The sequence below is a fragment of the Arthroderma uncinatum genome, assembly GCF_011692745.1.
Source record: "Arthroderma uncinatum strain CBS 119779 chromosome Unknown scaffold5, whole genome shotgun sequence".
In the NCBI taxonomy this organism is placed as follows: Eukaryota; Fungi; Ascomycota; class Eurotiomycetes; order Onygenales; family Arthrodermataceae; genus Arthroderma; species Arthroderma uncinatum.
In genome coordinates, this window is record NW_022983867.1 from 277,281 (window position 1) to 300,828 (window position 23,548).

At 48.3% G+C, this 23,548-nt stretch overlaps 7 protein-coding genes across 7 annotated transcripts; 6 read left to right on the plus strand and 1 right to left on the minus strand.

Annotated features, from left to right (window-relative positions):
* Window positions 1–2,401: 2,401 nt before the first annotated feature.
* Window positions 2,402–4,458, plus strand: GIQ15_06462 (chromatin assembly factor 1 subunit A; the record flags this gene model as incomplete). The annotated part of the gene is made up of 4 exons (XM_033553879.1): window positions 2,402–2,968; window positions 3,021–3,900; window positions 3,960–4,287; window positions 4,359–4,458. The coding sequence occupies 4 exons, from the start codon at window positions 2,402–2,404 to the stop codon at window positions 4,456–4,458; spliced, it is 1,875 nt and encodes a 624-aa protein (XP_033403394.1).
* A 555-nt stretch (window positions 4,459–5,013) lies between these two features.
* GIQ15_06463 (uncharacterized protein) lies at window positions 5,014–6,258 on the minus strand (the record flags this gene model as incomplete). The annotated part of the gene is made up of 1 exon (XM_033553880.1): window positions 5,014–6,258. One exon carries the CDS (start codon window positions 6,256–6,258, stop codon window positions 5,014–5,016), a length of 1,245 nt encoding a protein of 414 aa, XP_033403395.1.
* A 3,538-nt stretch (window positions 6,259–9,796) lies between these two features.
* On the plus strand, window positions 9,797–14,232 carry GIQ15_06464 (uncharacterized protein; the record flags this gene model as incomplete). The annotated part of the gene is made up of 2 exons (XM_033553881.1): window positions 9,797–10,897; window positions 10,963–14,232. The coding sequence occupies 2 exons, from the start codon at window positions 9,797–9,799 to the stop codon at window positions 14,230–14,232; spliced, it is 4,371 nt and encodes a 1,456-aa protein (XP_033403396.1).
* An 802-nt stretch (window positions 14,233–15,034) lies between these two features.
* GIQ15_06465 (uncharacterized protein) lies at window positions 15,035–16,076 on the plus strand (the record flags this gene model as incomplete). Its single annotated transcript, XM_033553882.1, has 3 exons — window positions 15,035–15,104; window positions 15,179–15,878; window positions 15,938–16,076. The coding sequence occupies 3 exons, from the start codon at window positions 15,035–15,037 to the stop codon at window positions 16,074–16,076; spliced, it is 909 nt and encodes a 302-aa protein (XP_033403397.1).
* Window positions 16,077–17,090: 1,014 nt separating this feature from the next.
* On the plus strand, window positions 17,091–18,386 carry GIQ15_06466 (CRAL/TRIO domain-containing protein; the record flags this gene model as incomplete). Its single annotated transcript, XM_033553883.1, has 2 exons — window positions 17,091–17,689; window positions 17,747–18,386. 2 exons carry the CDS (start codon window positions 17,091–17,093, stop codon window positions 18,384–18,386), a joined length of 1,239 nt encoding a protein of 412 aa, XP_033403398.1.
* A 787-nt stretch (window positions 18,387–19,173) lies between these two features.
* On the plus strand, window positions 19,174–20,628 carry GIQ15_06467 (uncharacterized protein; the record flags this gene model as incomplete). The annotated part of the gene is made up of 3 exons (XM_033553884.1): window positions 19,174–19,543; window positions 19,600–20,018; window positions 20,077–20,628. 3 exons carry the CDS (start codon window positions 19,174–19,176, stop codon window positions 20,626–20,628), a joined length of 1,341 nt encoding a protein of 446 aa, XP_033403399.1.
* Window positions 20,629–21,852: 1,224 nt separating this feature from the next.
* GIQ15_06468 (S-adenosylmethionine decarboxylase proenzyme) lies at window positions 21,853–23,420 on the plus strand (the record flags this gene model as incomplete). The annotated part of the gene is made up of 2 exons (XM_033553885.1): window positions 21,853–21,970; window positions 22,036–23,420. The coding sequence occupies 2 exons, from the start codon at window positions 21,853–21,855 to the stop codon at window positions 23,418–23,420; spliced, it is 1,503 nt and encodes a 500-aa protein (XP_033403400.1).
* Between the last annotated feature and the right edge of the window lie 128 nt (window positions 23,421–23,548).

The window sequence follows — 23,548 nt, forward strand, 5'->3', positions numbered from 1 at the left end:
CTTTATATATATAGTATATATCTAGTAATAGATATAATAGTTCTCTGCCAAGGGGTTCCTATTACTCCTATTAATTATTATAATAGTATTAATAGGAAGCTGCCAAGCCCATCCTATTAGTCCTATCGCTATTGGTCACGTGACTAGTGCCCTCAAGGTCTGGCCCGTGATCCTCCCGTCCAATGAGTGTATATCCTGGGGCTGCGCCGCAGGTGGTCTGTAACAAAGGAATAAGGAGGTATATAGAAAGGAATAATATTATTTTCTATATAGAGTTAATTAAATTTAAATATAAAATAGCTTCTATAACTATCTAATATAAATAAGGAATAACTGCCTCTTTTTTATATATTTATAGTTAGAATAAATATCTTTGTAAGCTATTTAAGCCTAATCTTATCTATTATCTAACTATTAGGACTAGTATTAAGTCTTTAGCTATCTAGAAGCCTATTAAACTATCCTTTCTAAGTATTTTAGCCTTTAAGAATAATATATAGAGGTAGATCCTAACTAGATATATTTACTAATTTAATAACTATAATTTATTCTTAATTTCTAGACTATAGAAGCTTTATATAGCTATATTTCTTATAGCTAGAAATAATATTTATAGTTATATAGAGTCCTATTATAAATCTAGTCTTATTAAAGTTATAGATATCTTTTTATTAAATTCTATATATAGTAAAGGTGTCACAAGCTGACGGCGCTCCTTGATTACCTAAAGGTGATCAGAGGTTCACACCTGCCGTAAGACAGAAGGTACAAAGGTCTTAGGGAAAGCTTAGGTTAGAAGTAAGTCATTATAGGAGACGGCTTAGTACCAGGGTGAGATAGAATACTATAGTAAGACTATCCCTTAGTTCCAAGTGTGGCTTCAGTCAGTGCCTGGGTCGGATAAAGGCTAAAGGTCCTTATAAGCAGTAAAGACAAAGTTAATCTACATTAATAGGCAAAGGGGTATTCAGTGAATATAGTATAAGATAACTAGAATGGTGCTTTGTATTAAGCAGTATAGTAAAACTATAGCTGGTTTGATCGCGAGTATAAGACTCTTGATCCTAAGGAAATGAGCGTCTTTATATACATGGTATATATCTAGTGATAGGTATGATAGTTCTCCATCAAGGGGTTCCTATCAATCCTATTGGTTATTGTGATAATATTAATAGGAAGCTGCCAAGCCCGTCCTATCGGTCCTATCGCTATTAGTCACATGACTAGTGCCCTCAAGGTCTGGCCCGTGATCCTCCCGTCCAATGAGTGTATATCCTGGGGCTGCGCCGCAGGTGGTCTGTAACAAAAGGTAGTATTTAGTTAATTAAATTACTCTTAAATAATCTTAATATCTTTATATTTAGTCTATTTATAGTTATAATACCTTAAGTATTAACTTTAGAGCTCTATATAGCGCTTTATTAGATTTAAGACTTAGTTTTTACTAACTCGTGGAGGTAATAATATAGACTCTTATATAGAAAGAAGATAATTAGCTATATTCTTAATAAAGGTAGACTAAGGTAGTAGTCCTTATTTATCTAGGTCTAGAATCTATTAAATAAGTAATTCCTCTTTAGTATTTATTAATTTATATAAGTTTGTATATAAATTTATATATAAAGGGTGGCCTTTAAGTTAATCTATAAGAGTTAATCTTAGTATATTAAATTAATATATAGCTTTATAAATAGAAGTAATTTCTTTATTTTTTAAAGTAAGAATTATAAGTTTAATCTTTCCCTCTATCTCTATAGAGTTTCTATTATTTTTGTTATAAATTGGTGGCATTATCGCGTATAGAAGTTGTTAATTAGTTGAAAAGTGTACGCGTTTGAATTTGGTGGCCGGCTCGCTTGGGTGGCCGGCTCGCATGTGGATTACGTTAGTTAATTTACCGCTTGACGCGTTGAGTTCGCGTCTTTCGACTTCATCTTCAATCCACAAGGACGCAAACAGGCACCCCTCTTGGTTGAACAGGGGATTGGACGGTTATACGACCCATCCTTAGCTGCTAAACCTTTCCTCTTGCTCACATATAGAGAGACGCCTTTCTTTCCTTTGCTACTATACCTTTGGCTATCGAGATTATAACTAGACTTGAAACGTTGCTCGCTCCTTTCAGAGGCCCTTCCTTTACCAAACTCCGCCCAGATCCCACTCGTTAAATTTAGAACATGACCTCCTCGACCGTCATTTACATATAAACCTCTTGAATTCTACCGACCCCAACGTGTACCCACTAAAAAGTCGACTACAATTGAAAGGACAGGAGTTGTGAGACTATAGACATATTTCGGGCTACACAGTTGAATGATATGGTGCTAGAAGAGAGAATTATCAGTGGTAAAACCGCGTGATTCTTTATTCTAGCGATAGCAACACTTGGAGGCGGGTTAAGATGACAGACGTCGATGTCCGGCCAGGAATGAACGGGTTACCAGCTCCCAGGATGACGCCTGATCCCCCGAAGAAGCGTATATTCGATGAACTGGAAACGACTGACCATCCGGAGTCCGTACCGACGGCACCACCTAATGCCGAAAATGATATTGATTTGAAGGCCACCCCCACTGCCATGACCTCAACCATAACCGCAGACCCTTCCCCTGCTCCATCAGGGGCCCCGTCATCCAACGTTGACGTAGCTGGCGGTCCAACCCCTTCTACACCAAATGATAAGTCTACCAACTCAAATAAAAAGCGGAGGCTATCGCCTGCCAGTAAGGAAGCCAAGGAGCGACAGAAGGCAGAGGAAAAGGCTAAAAAGGAAGAGGAACGGAAGCTAAAGGAGGAAGAAAAGAGGAAACGTGATGAGGAGAAGGAAGAGGAACGCAAGATAAAGGAGAAAGAAAAGAAGAAGCGTGAGGAGGAGAGGGAGGAGAAGAGACGGCAGAAAGAGGAAGAGAAGCAGGCAAAGGAAGACGAGAAGCGCAAGAAGGAAGAGGAGAAACAGAAGAAGGAGAGGGTAAGTGGCTTGAACCAACGCCGAGGGAATAGACATGGCTAACACACAACAGTCCCAAATGAAGCTGAATGCTTTCTTTGCAAAGCCGAAGGGCAGTTCTACCTCCTCAAAGACAACGGAGTCTGACGGAGCTGGAAGTGGAACCACCGTCAACTCAACCTCGGAAACTATGAAGAAGGAGAGCAGTCAGAAATCCGATTTCGAACTTGTCTTTCCGCCATTTTTTATACAATCACACGTAAAGCTGGCTCCGAGCCATCGGTTTGAGCGAGACGCAAGTTCCCTGAGCCACGCTCGCGAGAAGCTAGACAAAATCCGTCAAACGAATTTTGGACTGGACAGTTCTATGCCACCTCAACAGTATAAGCCTACCGAACTCTTCCAGATGATATCATATAAACGGCTGCAAGGAGATCCAGCCATCCCGTCCGTGAAAGAAATTCTCCTTCGATTCCAAGATCCGGGATATAATAGTATTGACCTTACGGATACGAATAACACGGCTGCAACGGCAACTCATGTTGAAAAACTTCTTCGAAAGATACCCATGAAAGTCCTGAGCTTCAGGGAAGACGTCCGGCCGCCATATCAAGGCACATTCACCAAGCGGATACAGCAACGATCTGCTCGAAAGTTATGTCGAAACCCATTTTGGCGAGGTGTACCTGATTTTAATTATGATTACGACTCAGAAGCAGAGTGGGAAGAACCCGAGGAAGGAGAGGATATTGTTTCGGAGGGCGAAGACGAGATGAGCGATGACGGGGAAGACGATATGGATGATTTCTTGGATGACGGAGAAGACGACACTGCGAATACTAAGCGGAGGATGATTGTTGGAGACCTCGAGCCTAAGTGTACGGGGATATGCTGGGCAGAAAATAGCGCTGATAACCCAATATTAATTCAACATCAGATGGAGATTATACCTGGTAAGAATCAGCAACGCATTGCTACAAACTGAAAGATATACTGAACTGACTTCCCGCAGACACCATATCATTTCCCATCGACCCTTTTCACAACTACTGGAAACCGAAAAAGACAGCGCAACCCAACGATTCTCCATTCAAGGTCCCTCATCGACCATCTTCGACTAAGAAGACTTCCTCGAAATCTCAAAGCCAAACTTTACTCTCCGCATCAGCAACCTCCTCGGCAGCGAAAAGCTCAAAGAGGACCGAGCAAATGGTCATGGTAGCAATACCTAATCCAAAGCCTCGACATCGATTCCCAGAAGATCAATTTTCAGATTTTAAAAAGGCTGTTTCAGGAAGCAATCTAACAAAGGCAGGATTGATCGAAGTTTTAAAGAAACAGTATGTGATACTTAGCCCTCGTATATTTCATAATCCCGTACCAAAACGCTGACCACTTTCTCATTTCATAGATTTCCCAAAGTTTCGAAAGATATTATCAAGGAGACTTTATCAGCCATAGCGGCGCGACAGGGCCAAAAAGAGGTAGATAAGAAATGGGTTCTGCGATAGATATTTATCGTGTCCTAAATTATTTCCCCCCTTCTCTCATCCAGAACCACGAAGCCTGGATTTACTTATCTCGTGCATATACCCCATCACCCAAGGCCAATAACCTCCTCCTGCACCCTCAATATACCCTCGTGCATCTATTTTTTAAGCATAACCTTCACAGCGCCGACTAGCCTATCTCTTCGTTAGCTGTTGTTCATATACCCTACATCCACGAGTAAATGACTTAGCATCTATACCGACGTCGTGGGCATTTTACTTGGGAGTCTTTTCGCTTTCTATAGATGGGAATATTATACATATGACATATCTTTGACATAAGCACTTGCGTTTTTTGATATAAAATTAAAATTGCATGGATTCACCTCCGCCTAGTAGCCTAGTCTTTTTTTTATTTCTTACAGAGAGGATACATTATAGAGTGTATAGAAGTCTAGTTTGAGGTAGTCAAAAGAGACCATCTTCGGAACGAAGTATTTCTATCGGGGTGGTTATTAAATTATACAGGGTTATCCATAATTTGAAATACAGCATAAGAGGTGAATTATGGATTGATCAAAGTACCATCTCGAAGTCCTCACCAGGAGTTGCCGGATCAGCTTGATCTTCTTCCCGGGATACCAACTCGAATCCCTCAGCCGTAGCCGTCAGGTCAGCGGCGTATTCTACCCATCTATCCCCAACATCCGCTGGTAACCATTTAGGTGGCATTCTCCAATTGAGTCTGAGTGTATGGCCGGCGAGGTTCCCCGCTAATTCAATAAGATTGGCCCCAGGTGCTTCTGGAAGCCTCACTCCGCATTCAGTAAACCTCCAGGCGTGTTCTATAGCGTCACGTATTTCGGGGTGCTGCTCATAAGTTCTAGGTTTGCTCGTTGAATCTGCCCCAGCCGCCGGATGGCTCACTCTTTCATATACTTCCAATCTCTGGATTTTTGGGAAAGACTGAAGGTTGTGCATATGGTTGCGAAGGGGCTGCTTCACATCAACGTGTTTAACCATCGTGTCACAGGGGCAAGGCGCCGTCGAAGTTTTAGCCTCGAAATCTACTTCACAACTGATAACCAACGAGAGAAGCTCCGGTGCTACGACTTTTGGAATCCTCGACCCCGGGGGTAGCACCAGTATGAACTCCATACAGAGTTGACGGAGCCTTAGCCGGACATGTTCGAGTTCAGAAATACGCGGTGCGATGAAACTGCATAGATGCATTTTTTCACCAGTTATCTCGTAGCCAGAAGTATCGAGTTCGATATTCTTGCATGAAGGAGGAATTTTCCTCAACAGATGTTGAATTGATGACACATCGAAAGCAGGCCACGTATCGTCCCTTGAGCGCGGCTCTTTTCTGTGGGGATAGTGCATATTGGAATCATCGATGTGTAGTGAGAATGTTTCCAACGAAAGCATGTAACGGCCCACAAGTCTAGCAAGTTGGCGAATACGTTTGTCAAGAGGAACAGGCGTCAATCCCGTGGGGAAGTGTTTGTTGGGCCAGCTGGCTGTCCCAGAAAGTGTCAACGCCTTGGTAGGAAGGGGACCTCGACGCCTCTCTCCTATATCCGCGCTCAGAAACTTGAAGAAATTGTCGCCCGTCAGGCATACGACAGAGTAAAGAAGGTTGAAGGCGATATTGGACCATCTTTTGCAGACATAATGGCATGGGAGGAATTCAGCGGTGGTGGTCGTCCCTCGAATAAGGATCATGAGTTTTGTGAACAGATCCTTGTCTCCCATGAACCTCTCCGTTGCGTTTTCTGTTGCTTCTGGCGTACTCCAGTACCACTTTGTAGGAGGCATTTTGGCGACTGTATCAAGGCCGAAGAAGCGTCCAGGTAGACACAACGTAACAATGTAAACTTGAGCACTTCTAGTAGACGTAGGATGTCTGGAGAGATGTTGTTAAGAGTTGAGATGGCTTTTGGCATCTTCGTAGTTTCGCCGGATGTTGATATGTAAACAGAGCTCTCGAAGCAAGAGCAAAGAACATACAAGGAAGCAGTAACCCGTAGACAGTTGCGTTTCAAGTCTATGAACACAAGTGTATATCAAGTAAGATACAAGAGAAGCAAAGGAGATATCCATATCTACCCATCTCCTTGACCTATCCATTGAATATGGTATAGGCTTGCATGGCGCAGCTGTATCCTCCATGGTGAATGTCCAAGTCAAAGCCATATCAGCATGGCTACCGTCACAATAGAAAATCAACTATGAGGCAGTCAGAAAGATACTATTAATTCTTCCTGTCCTGACAATGGGTATCATGTTCACAGTGGGTTTCATCGCTGAAGTCAAGATAAGAAAGTTGTCCCAGCCAAACGGAGTGAGCTTAAAAGGACTTCACATCTTGATCCAACGTCGACTTCCCAGCACAACAACCTATATCACAAGATAACAATCTATAGCACCAGATAAACATCTATAGCAACAGACTATTTGGGTAGAGGCCCACGTCTAGGTATAAGGAAATGACGTGCTCTTGAGGTATGTGAGGCTTCTCCGCGCTCTCCTGTGTTAGATACGCTGACTGGTATGACATCAGAGGGCAGTAAGGACATGTGAGAGAGAGATGTCCGGCTGGACAGCTGCCTGACACCATGAATGCCTTACTCCGTACTATTACTCAGAGCTGAGGATATTCCCTCTTGAGCCTCCGGAACGGCGCCAGAGTCTTCACGGCTCAGCTGTGAAATGTCCAATATTGGCCACCAGGCTACTGGTCAGGCCAAAAATACGACACCTCTGCCCTTTGCCAGAACGACTCGGGCACCTTATTCGCCGTCTCTTACGATAGCCTGCCCCGTTGCTCCCCCGGAGTTTGTTTTGCTTTCGTGCGTTTATGGTGGGATGGGCGTGGCCCAACCAGAGTTGGCATATCATCTGCAAGCGGGGCGCTAGACGTGGTGGAATGCATGCATTGTTGCCAGCTCATCGACCAGACCCTGTCACCATGCTAGTCGCTCATTTGGCGCATTTGGCTGCAGCTGCAGCAAATAGTACCGTTTTGGAGTGTTTTGAGTGTGTGTCAAACAGAAGGGATGGGCGCTGGGGAACGGCTGTTCTACCGATGAAAAACAAAAGCGAGAGGAAGGGGAGGGAAAAAGGAACGCGAGAGAGGTGTCCGGGCAAACATTCCGACTTGAACATGGCAAGCCTTTGACTTTGTGTTTTTGCTTCTTTCGCTCTCGCAGGAGGTCGTTTGATGCATTGGACCAACGACGTGGCAGAGCTGATCTGCGACCAAGTCCAAGACCACCCAACTATCTGCACGACGACACAAAGGGCGATGAGATGGGGCCTATCGTGTCTTGAAGGCCTTGTCATCGTCACCATCCTTTACGAGGAGCATGGCAGTTACGAGGATACACTAGCACGAAAATCTATACACATTTTTCTCAAAAAAAAAAAAAAAAGAGAAAAGAAAAAAAAAAAAAGAGAAAAGAAAAAAAAAAAGGATTCATTGTTAGATATGCGCGGGTCCTCACGAATCTAAACCGCCCGCCCGCCGCCATTAGGTTCGACATCTTAGGGCTGTCGAAGGCTGAACGAGTTGATATTGCTCCCGTATCAGGCGGTGAGACGGGCAACAAGGCATGGTTGTCTGCGTCTGTTCAACCCATGCGAAGCCGCAACCACGGTCCAGGATCAGCAGGATCTCAGCAGAGACAAGAGGAAATGAAAACGCATCTACAGATACTCTATGTATACTAGCGTACGGAGTATAAGCCGGGCCACCGCTTTCCTGGGGGGAGGGAAGCAAGAAGCAGTCGCAAGGTCAGAAGGAAGGCATCCTGCAGACAGCCAATTCAACGTGCAGCTCGAGTTTCAACGCCGGGGACAACCCTGACCGTTGAAGTATGACATCGCAAAGCTCGTAGCCAGCCAGACGGTTCATCGAGGTTTCCCGCGTTTCCCTTACTCAACATGGCTGGCCTGGTATCACCCTCGATCGCCACTACATGGCGGCGTGTACTCCGTACTCCAGACGACCGCAACGACGAACATCCAACTGGGCTGTACGCCCCTTTCTCTCTCACATGCAGGAGAGACGACGCTGCCAATCACACGCCTCACCAGCACGCCGTCCTCTTTATTCTCGATCACCTCAGGACCTGGCCATCTCTTGATCGGAGGGAACCGAGCAAGTAGGAAACGGTACATCTCTAGCCACCAAGCCAGCCTCCGTACACAACAAGCCCCCCCATACATGGACGAAGCCCGCTAGAAACCTTGAAGAAACAGCCTGTCCACGATACGATCGGACTTCATTAGTTACGGGCCTACGGAGTCCCCTATGTAGCGTAAGACTAGCAGACAATAATCGTGATGGGGCGTAAGCAATATGTAACCAGCAAAAAAACGCAGTCCATCTAGTCAGTCCTTGTCGGGCCAACGCACCCCTCCCCCCTAGCATCATCCATCATCGCAGCGCATCGCCGCCCGCTGGTACATAGCAGACGACTTCCTGTACCGCGCCCCCCCCACGACGAAGACTTTTCTTCTCCTGTAACAGCGTCCTTCGTGAATCCTGCGTTGTTGCGTACGATATAGAGCGGCGGCCGTCTTTTTTTAGACCCCCTTCGGGCCAACTCATCACCACCACCACGATCAACTAACCACCCCACGCTGGCCAACTTCCAGCCACTTCTTGCGCTTCGCTCGCCGGTCTCTGTTCTGTTTCTGCTTTCCTCTTCTCTGCATCATCCAGGCTTCGAGCGAGCATCTCGAGCCATGCGATAGTCTGCGAGAGCTCCTCAGTTCGCTCTGTCAGCTTGGGCGCTCGGGACTGTGTGTCTCGAGATCGATGGCCCTGCCGTCGCCCATGGAAATATGATCAGCTTTCAACACGCCTGTCTCCCATCGGTTCTGGCGTATGCAGCTGCCACCAGTATGTACTTGTTAACGGGGAGTGTTGGGAGGTCGATATATAGTGGCTAACACGCTGCCCGGCGCGGGACACCAAACAGCTCTACCTCCATCGCCAACCAGTTCTCCGCTGAGATGCTATACCCCTACAACTGATACAGCAGAGACCGATGCTCACACTCATTCTGAAGAGCAGCCTACGCCCCGGCCTACTCTACGTGAAGACGGTCCCGCTCCCAGCGATGTTTCCGTGGGTGCTACGCCGGTTGAACCTTTGGTTGCTGTGAATGCCCAACCTGGACCTGAACCCGACCACAAACCCGAACCCGAGTTGGAACATAAACCCGAACCTGAGCCGGAGCATAAACTCGAACCTGAACCGGAGCACAAGCCCAAACCTGAGCCGGAGACCGCGAAACATGGCGAGGGTGAACGTCCGTCTGAGGCTACGCCGGTGACCCCCGAACCGATGATATCTGTCTCCCAGTTTGCCCACCAGTTCCACCTGCAGAGATACCAGGAGACCCAGAGACGTGCCAACCTCCTCCGGATCAGCGACCTTCACGTATCCGTTCACTTTTCTGCCCGGCTACTCCGTGTTGCTGCCGTTTCGCAAAAGGGCCTGGTTGAGAGCCTCAAGCATGGGGACAAGTCCGCGTTTGCGTCTATTTACAATGCGGTCCATGATATTCGCGAGGTCTGCGAATCCACCGTCCGCCGCAATATCCTTGACCATGACCCTTTGGTTGGATCTCCTGCCGGCTCCGTAAAGGGAAGATCGCATACCTTTGTTAACAGGCTTTCCGCCGTGTCAAGAGCAGACCTGCTCGAGATCCTCACCCTTGTCCGGACTGATCCGCAGTTTCTGTTTGAATGCATCAGCGGCTTGACTCCGTCTCAGCTTTCTGCGCTTGTAAGCTCTGTTCATTCGCTGGAGATCAGTGGCGCCCCTGATCCACGAGGGAGAAGCCAGCCCTCGTCCTCCTTTTACAAGCGTAATGCTACTCATTCTCCTGCCTTCAAGGAGCACGCTTTTTCTTTTGAGCGCACTGATCCGCTCTTCGCGCTTGTTTTTAACGTTTATTCCACCACCTTGGACCCAGATTCCTCGGAAGCCCAGCTACGTCTGGATGTTTGGTCCTCAACCTGTGCCAAACTGATATCCCACGGAGGTAGCGGACAGTATAGTTTCGTTGGCCATCTGCTCAATATTTGGTCCGGACTCGGTGAATGGAAGGCCAGAACCAAGTTTGAAATCTACCTTATGGACATTCTCCAGAATGGAGCCTTTCTTCTTGAACAGTCTAATTCCCGACACTCGGATATGGATGGCGATGTTTTTGATCCCATGAAAACCGACGTTGCTGAGCAGTTTTTTAGAACATCCGTCCAAGCGTTGTTTGAAGTCCTCGATGATTCCGATGGTGGTTTCCCTGCCGGAGCCCTCGAGTTTGGAAGAGCTATTGTTGAAAAACTTGGCTTGTCAGATTCCCGCCGACGGTTTTTAGGTTATATCTTCTATCAGTGGTTCTTTGGCAAATTCCTGCATAATGCCTTGTGCTTTCCCGAGGTTTGTCAATTCGTATTCTTACATCTCTACACCTCTTTTCGCCTTTATACTTACATCTTGCGCAGAGTCATGGTTTACTCCTTGACTTCCACGTCACCAAGGACGCACGGGAACGACTGCTCGGGCATATCGCTCTTTACGCTCAACGACAGGTCTCCCACATCCTTCATTCATCGCCTCCGTTCCCGTACGCCATTCCAAAAATTAGGATACATGTAGAACATATGCTTTCTCGCCTCATTGACCCAATCGAACCCACCTCCGATAACAACACCCCATCAAGCCCTCTCTCTAACCCTTCCTCCCCCGTCTCGGTCGAAACCTCCCCGGAACAGAATACTGCAGGTCCCATTATTCTTCTTTCGTCGACCGATATACTCACGATACTGGATGTCTTCTTCCCCAAGCCACCCGCCTCCTCTTCGCCCGACCTATTTTCCCAACCATTCCCATCCTCCCCAGCCGCAACCTTCTTCTCTCGTCCTAACCAGTCAGGTCAAGCATACGAATCCAGTCTATTCCAAGGAAGAATCGATACTCTCTCATACGGCCAACCCACCGCAAAAACCGTTTTCACCACCGAGATAAGTTTTCAAGATGTCACAAAATCCTATTTCGTACGACCTAACAAACCATCAATGCCGGAGTTGCCCAAAAACCCTCATGCTCGAAAAGCCGATCGTATTCGTGATGAGATTTTGGAGATCAGAGAGTCAGAGGATCGACCGACAATGGACCACCCTGCAAACGAGGACTGGGCTATGTTCTCTGTTTGCGGTAGGAAGCCTGTATGTTTGTATGCAACTGACGCCGAGCAACCTAGCCATCAAAGTTCCGCTTCTAGGGCCGAGCCGCTCCGGAACCAGGATAAAATCGAGGCTGCTGTTGTGAAAATAGTCCATGAGTTTGACTTCCCCCGAAAGCAAGCTCTTAGCCAACGATCATCTCCCGATGGCGCAAATACCGACCTTAGCCTCAAGCGATGGTTTTTACATGCCATGGGAATGTACCAGCGAAAGTCTGACTTTTCCGGTGCACATTTCTGGTGGGAGGCCTCTCTCGCCTTGCGTGACGCATATGCAACATTTGGACAGCCTGCCGCAGATACCAAGTACCTCAGCCCCATGTATCTTTCCGTAAAACAATCGGCAGATATGGACACGAGTACGATCCAGAGTTGTGAACAAGCCTTTATCGACCTTAAGAGAAAGATGGACCTTCTTCAGTCGCAGGTTAATAAGACAATGAGTATTTTGGCACAACTCCGGGACAAAATGTGGTATATGAGCGATGTCAAGAATTCCTTACGTTACGAGGATGCGAAAAACGTGGCTTTGGCTTTGAAAACCATGGCTCTTGCTCACGCACAGCCTGCGGCAGAGCCCAGGACAAGAACAGGAGCACGAACGCTCGGCGGATCGTTTTTGCAAAAACCCGAAATACAAGTCATGAACGTTATGCGAGCGTCGAAGAGCCAAGGAGGCCCATTCAAATTGGCCGATGAACAGGTGGAAATTACTAGAAAGTGGCTCCAGCGCTTTGGGATAGATAATTTCTGTCGAGGCGAGGAGCGAATTCATCGATTCTGTTACGAGGTGAAAACGAGTGTGAACAAGCTCGCTGGCGAGACTATGTATGATACCCCTGTTCTCTGGTCGAGCGAGCTTTTCCAACGCGAGCGGTCGACATATGAGACTTCCGGGGCCCGTCCTATGAGTGGAAGTGTACGCCCATCCAGTATAGCGAGCGAAGATTCGTTGGGACACCCCTTGCAGCCTCCTGCGATAAGATCCTTGGACCAGCTTTTCCGACCTCCAAATGACTTACCCATGCCTCCGTTACTCCGCAAGTCATCTTTCCAGAGCGTGACTTCAGATAAATGGCAAACGAATGGCAACGCATCTTCCATTGGTGACTCCCCCGGCAAGACAGTATCGACTGCTACCACTGATTCAATTTACCCATACTGGTCTCCAATGCATACCCAGACCCAGTCTATAACGAGTGCCTCAAGTCTCAGGTCAAGACCTCCCTCTATGTTCAGCGACAACATGCCCCTGAGGCGTTTTGAGCATAGTTCTCACGGAAAGCACGCGTTTTTGGATGGACTAAAGCGAAGTTTGACTAGTTTACTGCTGAGTGACCTTGGCTGTCCAGTTTGGAGCTGTGGATCCGAGACTGATGCCTGGTTTTCTGCCTACTTGAATCAATCTCGGGTGCAAAGCCAAATGGAGAAACGTGCAAGGATGGACAAGTTCCTATCGCAATGCTCAACTTCGCTAATGACTGATCTCCGCGAGAGGGATACTGCTGGTGGTAAGCTTCGTCGAAGTCGCTCTACTCCATCATTGAGATGTCAGCAGGAGCCTGTGTTCAGCCAGCAGCCCAACGAGAAGGATACGGCGGAAACGCTTGGAGGGGAATGCGATTTCGGCTATGAGGAAGCCTTTGAGCAACTGATGGACAAATTCTCGCGTCCTGCGAATCCATACGTCAAACTCGAGGCGCTGCATGAGATGTGGACTCTGGTAGCGACGTCACTGGTCAATAACCGAGATCAAGCAGACAGCAATTCCTTCGAAGAAGCGCGGTTACGCCGTTCGATGGATGGCGTCTACAGGCGTAATAGCCTACAGACCCGTCAGCAATGGCGAAAGCCGAACAACGACCAGACGCCAACTCCATCGTCACCTGGCTTTAGTTCCACCGAAGCTCCCTCCGGCCTCTCCATAGACTCAACCATGAATGAAACCCAGATCACCAACACACTTCGGGATCTGATTCAAAAGTACCAGCCAAGAACGCTCTTCCGAGATCTACAGTTCATCGCCTCCTTCGTTCCGTCCGACATTCTAAACAAAACCGAAAGTGGTACCGCTTTCCTCCAATTTAGTCTTGCTGCCCTCAAGCTAAAGGACGACGTCTGCAACAGCATGATTGAAATCGCAGATAAGATCGTGTGTGACGAGCTAGCTCAACGACATCGACACGCACACCCGATCTCATACGATTTCTCTCCTAAAGTTGGCAACGGCATCAAAGATGCGGCGAACATGTGGATTGTCACTGCTAGAGAAGGCAACCCCGTTGCTCAGCGAGAGCTGGCAATTCTGTATCTTACCCACCCACATCTACTACGCCCCGTCACCCTCCCTCTCACCAAACCAGGTGATACCTTCAAAGCAGAAATGATGTATCGACGAGATCAAGATTCTAAATCCGACCCTCAGAATATGTGCCTGGCCCTGCACTGGATGCAGCTGTCAGCCGCTGGGGGCGATGAGCTGGCCAAAAACAGGCTTAAAGAACGACAGGAGTTCGAATCTATTTCTTGATGCAAACGAATTTATGAAATATCCAACAGCTTGTGAAAGACTTGTTTTCTTCTTTTTTATTTTTTTGCCCTCGAAAAGGATACCTGTTAAATATTTGTTAAATACGTGTTCTGTACTAATTTTCATTCTCTTGCGATTCTTTCTCTTTCTATATCATTTGGCTCGTCTGTGTTTATTAAAGATTCACCCTACGTGTCTTTCTAACCCTCTTTCAGTGCTTTATAGTAGTGCATGGCTTAAAGGTGTCTCTGTATTTCAAATGGCAGATTACTTTCAAAGACCTTCTAGAGTAGTAAATAGGAAGTTTAATACCACCTCCCTCTATACCTGTCTATATTATCTATATTAACTATATTATCTATACTAACTATAGTCTCCTGTCACTCTGGATCACTGGGCAAGCACATGTGCCTGTAAACACTTTGTGTGACCAGATCAGGAACATCTACGTCATTTTCAGCACGTGAGGGAACAAACAAATATATAAAAGCTGCCTCTTAAAGAGTGTTGTCTGGTTAACGAGCTGCCTTCTGAAACAGATCCCTTGGATAAAGAGAATCCGACAATCTCGACTGCTCTGTCGCTTTAGAGCGTTAGGACGGCAGCGTTTGTCGAGTCAGCCAACGGCCAGCGAGCAACAGGACGCCCCTCCAATTAACCAAATATTCAACCAAACCCCGCCCTCCTTCAATTCGCCGCGAAGAGAGAACCAACACTCTCTGGACTCACCGGGCCTGGAGATACTGCGGTTGTCGCTGGACTAATTCGCCGACGCATATCTGGATATCTACATACAGCTACAATGCCAGACCAGACCTCGAGGACTTCTACTACCACCCAGCAGGGGCAGGATGCAGCACCGCGGCCAAGGGGTATGTACTCCTACGATCTCGAGAGCGCATTGCTAGGAGACTCGCGTTTGCTAACAGCATGTCTGACCATGTAGGCATCCTCAAACAGTCTGCCATGGCGATATCGACAGTGACACCGCAGGCAGACCCCGCACATATGTCCCTATCGCCGCTCGAGAACAAGGAGCTCACACTACAGAATACGATGCAAAATGCCGGTTTGAGCACGAAACAGCGAGCTCGCGCTTCCTCACGTCGGAAATCGTCAAGCTCCAAGGCCTCGAATGGCGATGAAGAGGCGGACAACTCACCCCGGTTGAAGTGGGACGAGGCCAATCTATATCTTACCGAACAAGAGCGGTCCTCGACTATGGAGATAGACGAACCCAAGACACCGTATGTGCAGAACTACGACTACCATGAGGAGGAGGACATGGATCTGGGAGCGGATATTGGGTTCCACGTTGAAGGTGTTGCGGTTGACGAGCTGGATATGAACAAGAGCCGAGCGGGAACGAGCAAGAGCAAGGCGAGGGATGAGATACCGGATCTAGAACTTGGGGAGCCAGAGGAGGATACGTGGAAGGACGTCAGGGCTAGTGAAGCGGACAGGATCATACGGGAGCGAAGCCTGAGCTTTGGCAGCACGGGCAGCAAGAAACGGGTTGTTGTGGGAGACGGCAAGGATGGCCCTGACCTTGACCCGAACAACCAGGAGGAGGTACAGAAGCACCATGATTTCGAAGAGAAGCGGAAGAAGCATTATGAGATGGCTGGGATCAAGAACTTGCTTGGGTATGTTTCAATCTCCTCTCTTTGACCCGTATCAACGATGATACTGACATTTCCAACAGACATCCAGAGAAACTCGACGATGTCATGGGTGAGGGCGAGGGCGATGACGATGACGATGACGAGGAGGACGAACCTGCCCCGAGGGTTCCTCCAGCCGTTCCAAAGATCCCAGAACAGTTTGCGAAACAGTCTCATTAGGCGGCATCTATTTGCAGTTTCGACCTTGTACAGACTAAATAACGACACGCTAAATTTTTTCCCATCTTATGCATCTGTATTTATCTTATTCAATCTACTGCTTGGGTTTTTTGTATGTACCTAAGCCTGCATAGTCACTGTCTTGTATACCAGGAACGTTATTTGAATTTACCTGCAGGATACTAACTCTCATCGAACAGGTTCCTGCTGATAATTATCCGATAGTAGGCCATTAGTATGAAGGCAAAGGCCCACTGCATCTAGATACATCTATCGAGAAGAAGCAGAATAGGGGAATTTGGACATCGGATATTATATCTCGCCTGGGCTAGCTTTGTCTGGGGTAAAACGCCCCGATCATCGAATACGAATATCTGCCTGCCATATTATAAGCACAACCGAGCGGTTCGATACAGAATGCATCAAAGACCTAGAAGCTGTATGCTGTCAGAGGAAGCGAGCCGTTCTGACTTGTAACAAAGTCTGGACTGCAAGCCATGCATGCAATTTCTGTGATACAGAAACAAGGTCCCCCCTGGCCAGCCAGCTAGTCTCTGGCACAGAGCAGAGAGGCTTGTCTCAGGGGCTGCTAGTCGGATGAATGCTTGCCATACCAAGCATCTTGCTGTGCATTCTAAGGATGGTTCTTGTGCTTCATCTAAAATCTGTAGAAGGACGTCTTCTTCCTCTTCTTTCTTTCCTGCTAACACACGCACTCGCTGACGCAGCGCAGATTTTTCCTCTCCCCAGATATTTTTCACCGTGGGCTTCTTCCTCTTCTCTTTCATCCATCTAATACGTGACACTCTTTTGCAAGCTGGTCAAAAGTGCATCTGGGAGCTTCCTTTTTATTGTCAACTAGCTTGAAACGTGACTTTTTGCCTAGTGGTAGGGAAATACGCCCCTTGTTTACATGGACACACGTTAAACAGCTGGAGAGGAGGCTGACAATAACAATGATGGACAGCTACAGGATCCGCGTGAACTACGGTCCTAGATTCGATCCTTGACATAATGGACAAGCCTCAGGAGAAGAACGAGCAGCCTGCGGCTCAGACTGAGGCTGCCGTTGCTGCTGAAGACCAGAAGCCAATTGAGGAAAAACCGGCTGAACCAGCTGCTTCGAAGCCCGTCGAGGCCCAGGACGATGACCGTATCGAGGAGGTCAAGAAGGCCGATGCTGGAGCTGCTCAGGTCAAGGCCGAGGAGCCTGCGCCAGTCGACGACCGCCCAGAGTACCTGATCAAGCATGCCGGACTCGCCCAGTTCTTCGACCGTTTGCCTGCCATCCTCGAAGCTACCGGCCACAAGGAGATGTGGGGTGTGCCATTGAAGGACTCGACTGATATCCCGACTGTCAACATCATGATCAAGTTCCTTCGCGCCAACGAGGGAAACGTCAAGGCGGCCGAGGAACAGCTCACCAAGGCCCTCGCCTGGCGCAAGGAGATGGATCCTCTGAGCATCGTCGCGGACATGAAGTTCTCTGCTAAAAAGTACAAGAACTTGGGCTTCATTACTACCTACGGAGTGGACGAGGCGAAGTCTGTCTTTACCTGGAACATCTACGGTGCTGTAAAGAATATTGAAGAGACCTTTGGCGACCTGACTGAGTGAGTGAATACTAATCGTGGAATATAAACTAAGACAAAGCTAACTGGATGGAATAGGTTCATCAAATGGCGCGTTGCCCTGATGGAGCTCGCTATTCGCGAATTGGACTTGGACATGGCAAGAACTGCCATTCCAGCCATCGGAGAGGACTCCTACCAGATGTTCCAGGTCCACGACTACCAGAACGTCAGCTTCCTTCGCATGAGCCCTACCATCCGCAACGCCTCCCGCGAAACCATCAATGTTTTCAGCATGGCCTACCCAGAGCTCCTCCGCGAGAAATTCTTCGTCAACGTCCCTGTCGTCATGGGATGGGTTTTCAGTGCTCTCAAGGTCTTCCTGAGCAAGAACACCATTCGCAAGTTCCACCCCATCACCAACGGCGCTAACTTGGCCCGCGAGTTTGGTGATGCCGGCGTCGAGTTCCCAAAATCCTATGGCGGGAAGAGCCCTGAGCTGGCAGAGAATGCGATGACTGTCGGTCTCCTGGAGGACATCTCTCAGGAGAAGGAGGCCGAGACCAAGGTAGAAGAACCTGAGGTCAAGAAGGACACTCCCGAAACGAAACCAGAGGAGACCAAGACCGAGACTCCCGTCGAGCCTGAAAAGACTACCACTGAAGTCGCGGATAAGCCTGCTGCTGCTGACGCCAACGGAGCTCCCAAGGCCGCCGAGGGATCTACCCCAGCTAACTAAACGAAAATGAACGTCCCTCGATGCCAATTGGCGTTACTTTCCTACATTAATACCCGTCGGACACGCTACAATGCGCACCATGACACTCCCTTCTTCCAAAAAACAATACCTAAAACAACAAGAAAAAAATGAGAAAACCTCTTTTAAATTCATTCAGCAATGCGAACTGGACTTCACACACCTCGCCGTACGACAGCCACGACGGGCTAGGAACGGACGGAACGACGATATGCTGGGCTTGGTGTTGGTTGGTGGTTTGCTATTTGTTGATTTTGCTAGCGCCTGACTTATTAGATACCATGGGATGTCCTTTAATTTGTGTTCCATCGAGCTGCCTGTCTAGGATGAGGATATCATCTTCGTTGTGATGGCGACTTCTCTGCTGTCCTGCCCTAGATTAGGTAGCTACGTATGAACTCTCGTTGCACTAGGTAGTAAAAAAACTGTCTCAAATCGTTCCTACATCCTAACTCGAAGTTGATAGTAGAAAGTAGAAGAGAAAGAAGAGAAGTTGATAGAGAAGAGAAGTGATATAGAGAAGTTGATATAGAATACGGGGGACAAGTGACGCCACAAGCGCACTTAACTTTTGGAGCTTCGAGCAAGCTTCATATTCACCTTCACACTTGACCATGAATATGAGCTTCTGCTGAGGCACACACGTCTTATTTTATATCGGTCTGCTGGTCGGAGATGCAGTATACCTTGATCTTACCTCCAACCTCAGTTTAGCTCTCACCGTCCTCCTCTCGCATACACGGAAAGCCGATCTCACACACCCTCCACCATGTCCCTCTGGAACCCAGATAACATCCGCGACGTCGCCGAATCCGTAGGCATAAACGCCCTGAACGACGATGTGATCGAAAACCTCTCCCGCGACGTCGAATACCGCATCTCACAAGTGCTGGAAGAAGCTCTCAAGTTCATGAGACATGGCAAACGTACACTGCTCACTACACAAGACGTATCGAATGCGCTGAGGGTACTGGACGTCGAACCGCTATACGGATATGAATCTGCCCGGCCGCTGAAGTTCGGCGAGGCAACTATTGGGCCAGGACAGCCTCTGTTCTACGTCGAGGACGATGAAGTCGATTTTGAGAAGCTGATCAATGCGCCGCTTCCCAAGGTGCCGAGGGAGATTTCTTTTACTGGTATGTTATGTGAACGGCTTCGTGTATTTTTTTTCACTGGCTGATATGTCGTATAGCGCACTGGCTGGCCGTCGAGGGTGTTCAGCCTACTATACCACAGAACCCTACGGCGGCGGACTCGCGACATCTCGAACTAGTTTCCAAGGGCCCGAATGCGAATGCGAACCTTGCTGCTATGAGCGGGAACGAGAATGTGAGCGTCAAGCCACTGGTTAAACATATCCTGTCGAACGAGCTGCAGCTTTACTTTGAGAGAGTGTGCAATGCCTTTCTGGACGAGTCGAACGAGGAGTTTCGGAATTCTGCCTTTTCGAGCTTGAAGGAGGACCCGGGACTGCACCAGCTGGTCCCTTACTTTGTTCAATTCATGTCGGAGAAAGTTACGCATAATATCAAGGATATCTTTGTGTTGACGCAGGTTATGCATATGATCGAGGCCTTGATTAGGAACCCGACTTTATACGTTGACCCCTACGTAAGGATATCCCCTCCGTCCGTCGACCTTGTCGTGATGGCTAACCGTTATGATGTAGGTTGCACCATTGATACCGCCAGTGTTGACCTGCCTGATTGGCCGCCAGCTGGGGAACAACAATGATGCAGTGGAACACTTTGCTCTCAGAGACCTCGCATCCTCTCTCGTTGGCATGATCGCAAAGAAATACTCACATTCTTCGCACACTCTAAAGCCTCGCCTTGCCAGGACGTTCTTAAAAACATTCCTCGACCCCGGCCAGACCTTCGGAGCCCACTACGGTGCCATAATAGGCTTACAGTCCATCGGTGGCCCTAACGTCATCCGCGAGCTGATAATTCCTAATCTCCCCGTGTACGAAGTGGTGCTCAAGGACGCCGTCACCGACGAAGGGCTACGGAAAGCGGAGGCAGAGAAAGTGACCGGGGTGATCATTGCCGTGCTGTCAACCATCCAGGATGAGTCCCTAGCCCACACGAACGGCTATTCCGATGCCGCAGCGGAGGCCCTCAATAAGGAACTCGCAGAGAAGGTTGGCGAGCTGATTGCGTCGCGCATTGTGGAGTCCGGACAGCTTCCACTAGCCAGGGCGATCCTCGACAAGCAATAAGTGATATCTGCCTAACTCTTTTCTTTTCCATTTTATGATTTATTTGCTGTCATTGCTTACCGGGGGACCTGGCTGGTTTTGTTTTCGTCCTTTTGCGGGAGTTGCTGGATCGGCTGTCTGCAAAGAAGTAGCGGCGAAGGGCAGGTTGGGGATATTTTATGGGATATTTTATGAATAGAAGCGATAATCAGTTCCTCATAATACGAAGATCCTCTTATATTTTCTTCTTCCAGCGCTTCTGGCGGGTTTTTGTGGCTTGAACTCCCGCGTGTTCCCCCTTGCTGTGACATATTACGTTATCGTCGAAACACACAAGAATAATTTTTTTGCCTTGGTCGCATGGGCAAAATCTTAATTTCTTCCTTTGAGGGGCAAAACCACGACTTCTCTTGTTCTTCATCCGCTTCAGCCTTCAGTCTTGCAACAGAACTCGTCCGTATCTCAGCAACTGCTCGCCAGTGGGAGTGGAATTGACCGTATACCGCCGTTGCTATCGCTCGCCCGTTGAAGAGCCGCCTTCGCTCACCGTATCTTACCTTCTAACGACTTCAACGGTTCTCGCGTCGTGTCAATGATCTGACTGACGTGGTTCCATCACACACAACTCTGAAGAGGACTCCCATTTCCCTCCATGAGTCGAAAGGATCTGCTACGTTTTCTATCAAAGCCTGCAAAGTGAGTTGCTCGTTGAGACTTGAGAGTGAGCTTCCATACTGACGCTGCACCAGACCTCGATAACACCCCCAACGATCAAGAAAGAAAAGAATCTACAGCCTCACCTCGCGTTTGCGTAGGAATATCCTTATTATACACAGCAGACATCCTCCTCTGCTAGACCCGATACTTTCAACGGTATCGGCATCTGTCAGTTCGAGGGTCACCGACATCTGATCACAATTCCGGCACTAAAAGCGTTCTACTTCCCCCTCTCCGCCCGCCCGCCCTAACGCCGTTAAAGCGGTGTTTTATTAGTCAAGCATACTCTCTGCCTGCTGGTGGGGATAACTAAGCGTGCGGCAAGCCCTCAGGATTTCGGGCCTTCTCTTCTCAGGCGAACACCGCATTGTTCGTCTGGGTGGCAGATTGTGCTTCTAAGTCTTGCTAGGTCAAGCGTACCACAGTTGCCTGCTTAATAAATTCAAACGGAATCAAAAGAACCCCCTTACGCCCATACCAGTGTCCTTTGAATCACCTCGTGTGAGTTTCAAGGATTTCGTCTCGGATATGGTCTACGCTGGAATTCCAAATAACTATACGGGATCCCCATCCTCGTATGTGGCGCCGTCATTGACAATTAATCATGAAGCCACTGTGGATCTCGATTCGTCCAATGCATTTGAAGGTGAGCTCCGTCTCCGTTTTTAACAGCTTTACAGTGCAGAGTGGCTAATCACACATGTTTGGTAGGGCCTGAAAAACTTCTAGAAGTGTGGTTTACTGCGTCTCCGGAAGAGCTCGTCAACACCCCGGTACCCAATGGCCTCAAGGCCGTGTCGTCGGACATCTGGAAAGGCATGCTTGATCTGGTCAACTGCCAAGTACTTTCAATCGTCGAATCCGACGATGTCGACGCCTACCTCTTGTCCGAGTCCAGCATGTTTGTCTTTCCTCACAAACTGATCCTCAAGACCTGCGGTACCACCACCCTTCTGCATGGGCTGCCTCGCATTCTCGAAATTGCTGCGCTTTACGCCGGGTTCCCAAAGTCAAGCCCTCCATTGGTTGGCGGGATTACAACTGCGACTGCTCCGTACCGTGTCTTTTACAGTCGCAAGAACTTCTTGTTCCCCGAACGCCAACGTGGACCTCATCGAAGCTGGAGGGATGAAGTCAGGGCCATGGATAAACTCTTCTTGGGAGGAAGCGCCTACATGATTGGCAAAATGAACGGTGAACATTGGTACCTGTACCTCACTGACCCGTTCACTTCCCTGACGCCCCCTGCGTCCCCCACCCACGAAACCGACACCAAATTGATCAATTTCCCGGGATCCCTCGAGAATGGTGTTACGAAGCCCAAACAATGCGAGAATGACGAAACATTGGAGATATTGATGACTGACTTGGACGAGGAGAATTCCAAGCAATTCTACCTCGATCATGCGAGTGCGGTCGCAGAAAGTCGTTATCGATATCAACACGAGGAAGAGGACGACGACCATGTCGACGTTTTCAGCAACACGTCCTCTAACAACAGCGATGTGGGCTCGGCTAGCCACTCGCTGCCCTCGGAGCTGTCCAGCGAAGGCCACGCCCTCGGCACCGTGGTTAGTGAATCCTGCGGACTAGCCAACATGTATCCAGCCGACAAGCACCCAGACTCTCGAATCGATGCATACCTGTTCTCGCCCTGCGGGTTCTCCGCCAACGGAGTCATCCCATCGAACAACGGTAAATCAGGAACCCACTATTTCACCGTCCATGTGACTCCAGAGCCTCACTGCTCTTATGCATCGTTCGAGACCACCGTGCCACAGGATCAATCTGGCCGTGAAACCGCTGATATTGTCAGCCAGGCCGTGGACATCTTCAAGCCTGGCCGTTTCACCGTCACGTTGTTCGAGGCAAAGCCGTCTCCCAAGGCGAACGTAGAGGATCTCAGCCAACCCGCCGAAATGCGCCGTCTTGCTCGTCATGCTGCACGTCTCAATGGCAAAATGGAAAACATCCCTGGATATCGCCGCGTTGATCGTATCGTCCATGAACTCGATGGATATGATCTTGTTTTCCGTTACTACGAGCGCCATGACTGGCGAGGCGGAGCTCCACGGATTGGAGAGAACTACCTTTAAATTGTTTTTTTCAGATTATTTCGGGCTTCTTCTTTTTTTTCTCTTTTTTGACTGCTTGTATATTTCTTTGGCAAGCGCTCCACTCACTCACTTGATGCTAAATTGTTAACTGCTCTGGATTTTTGGTC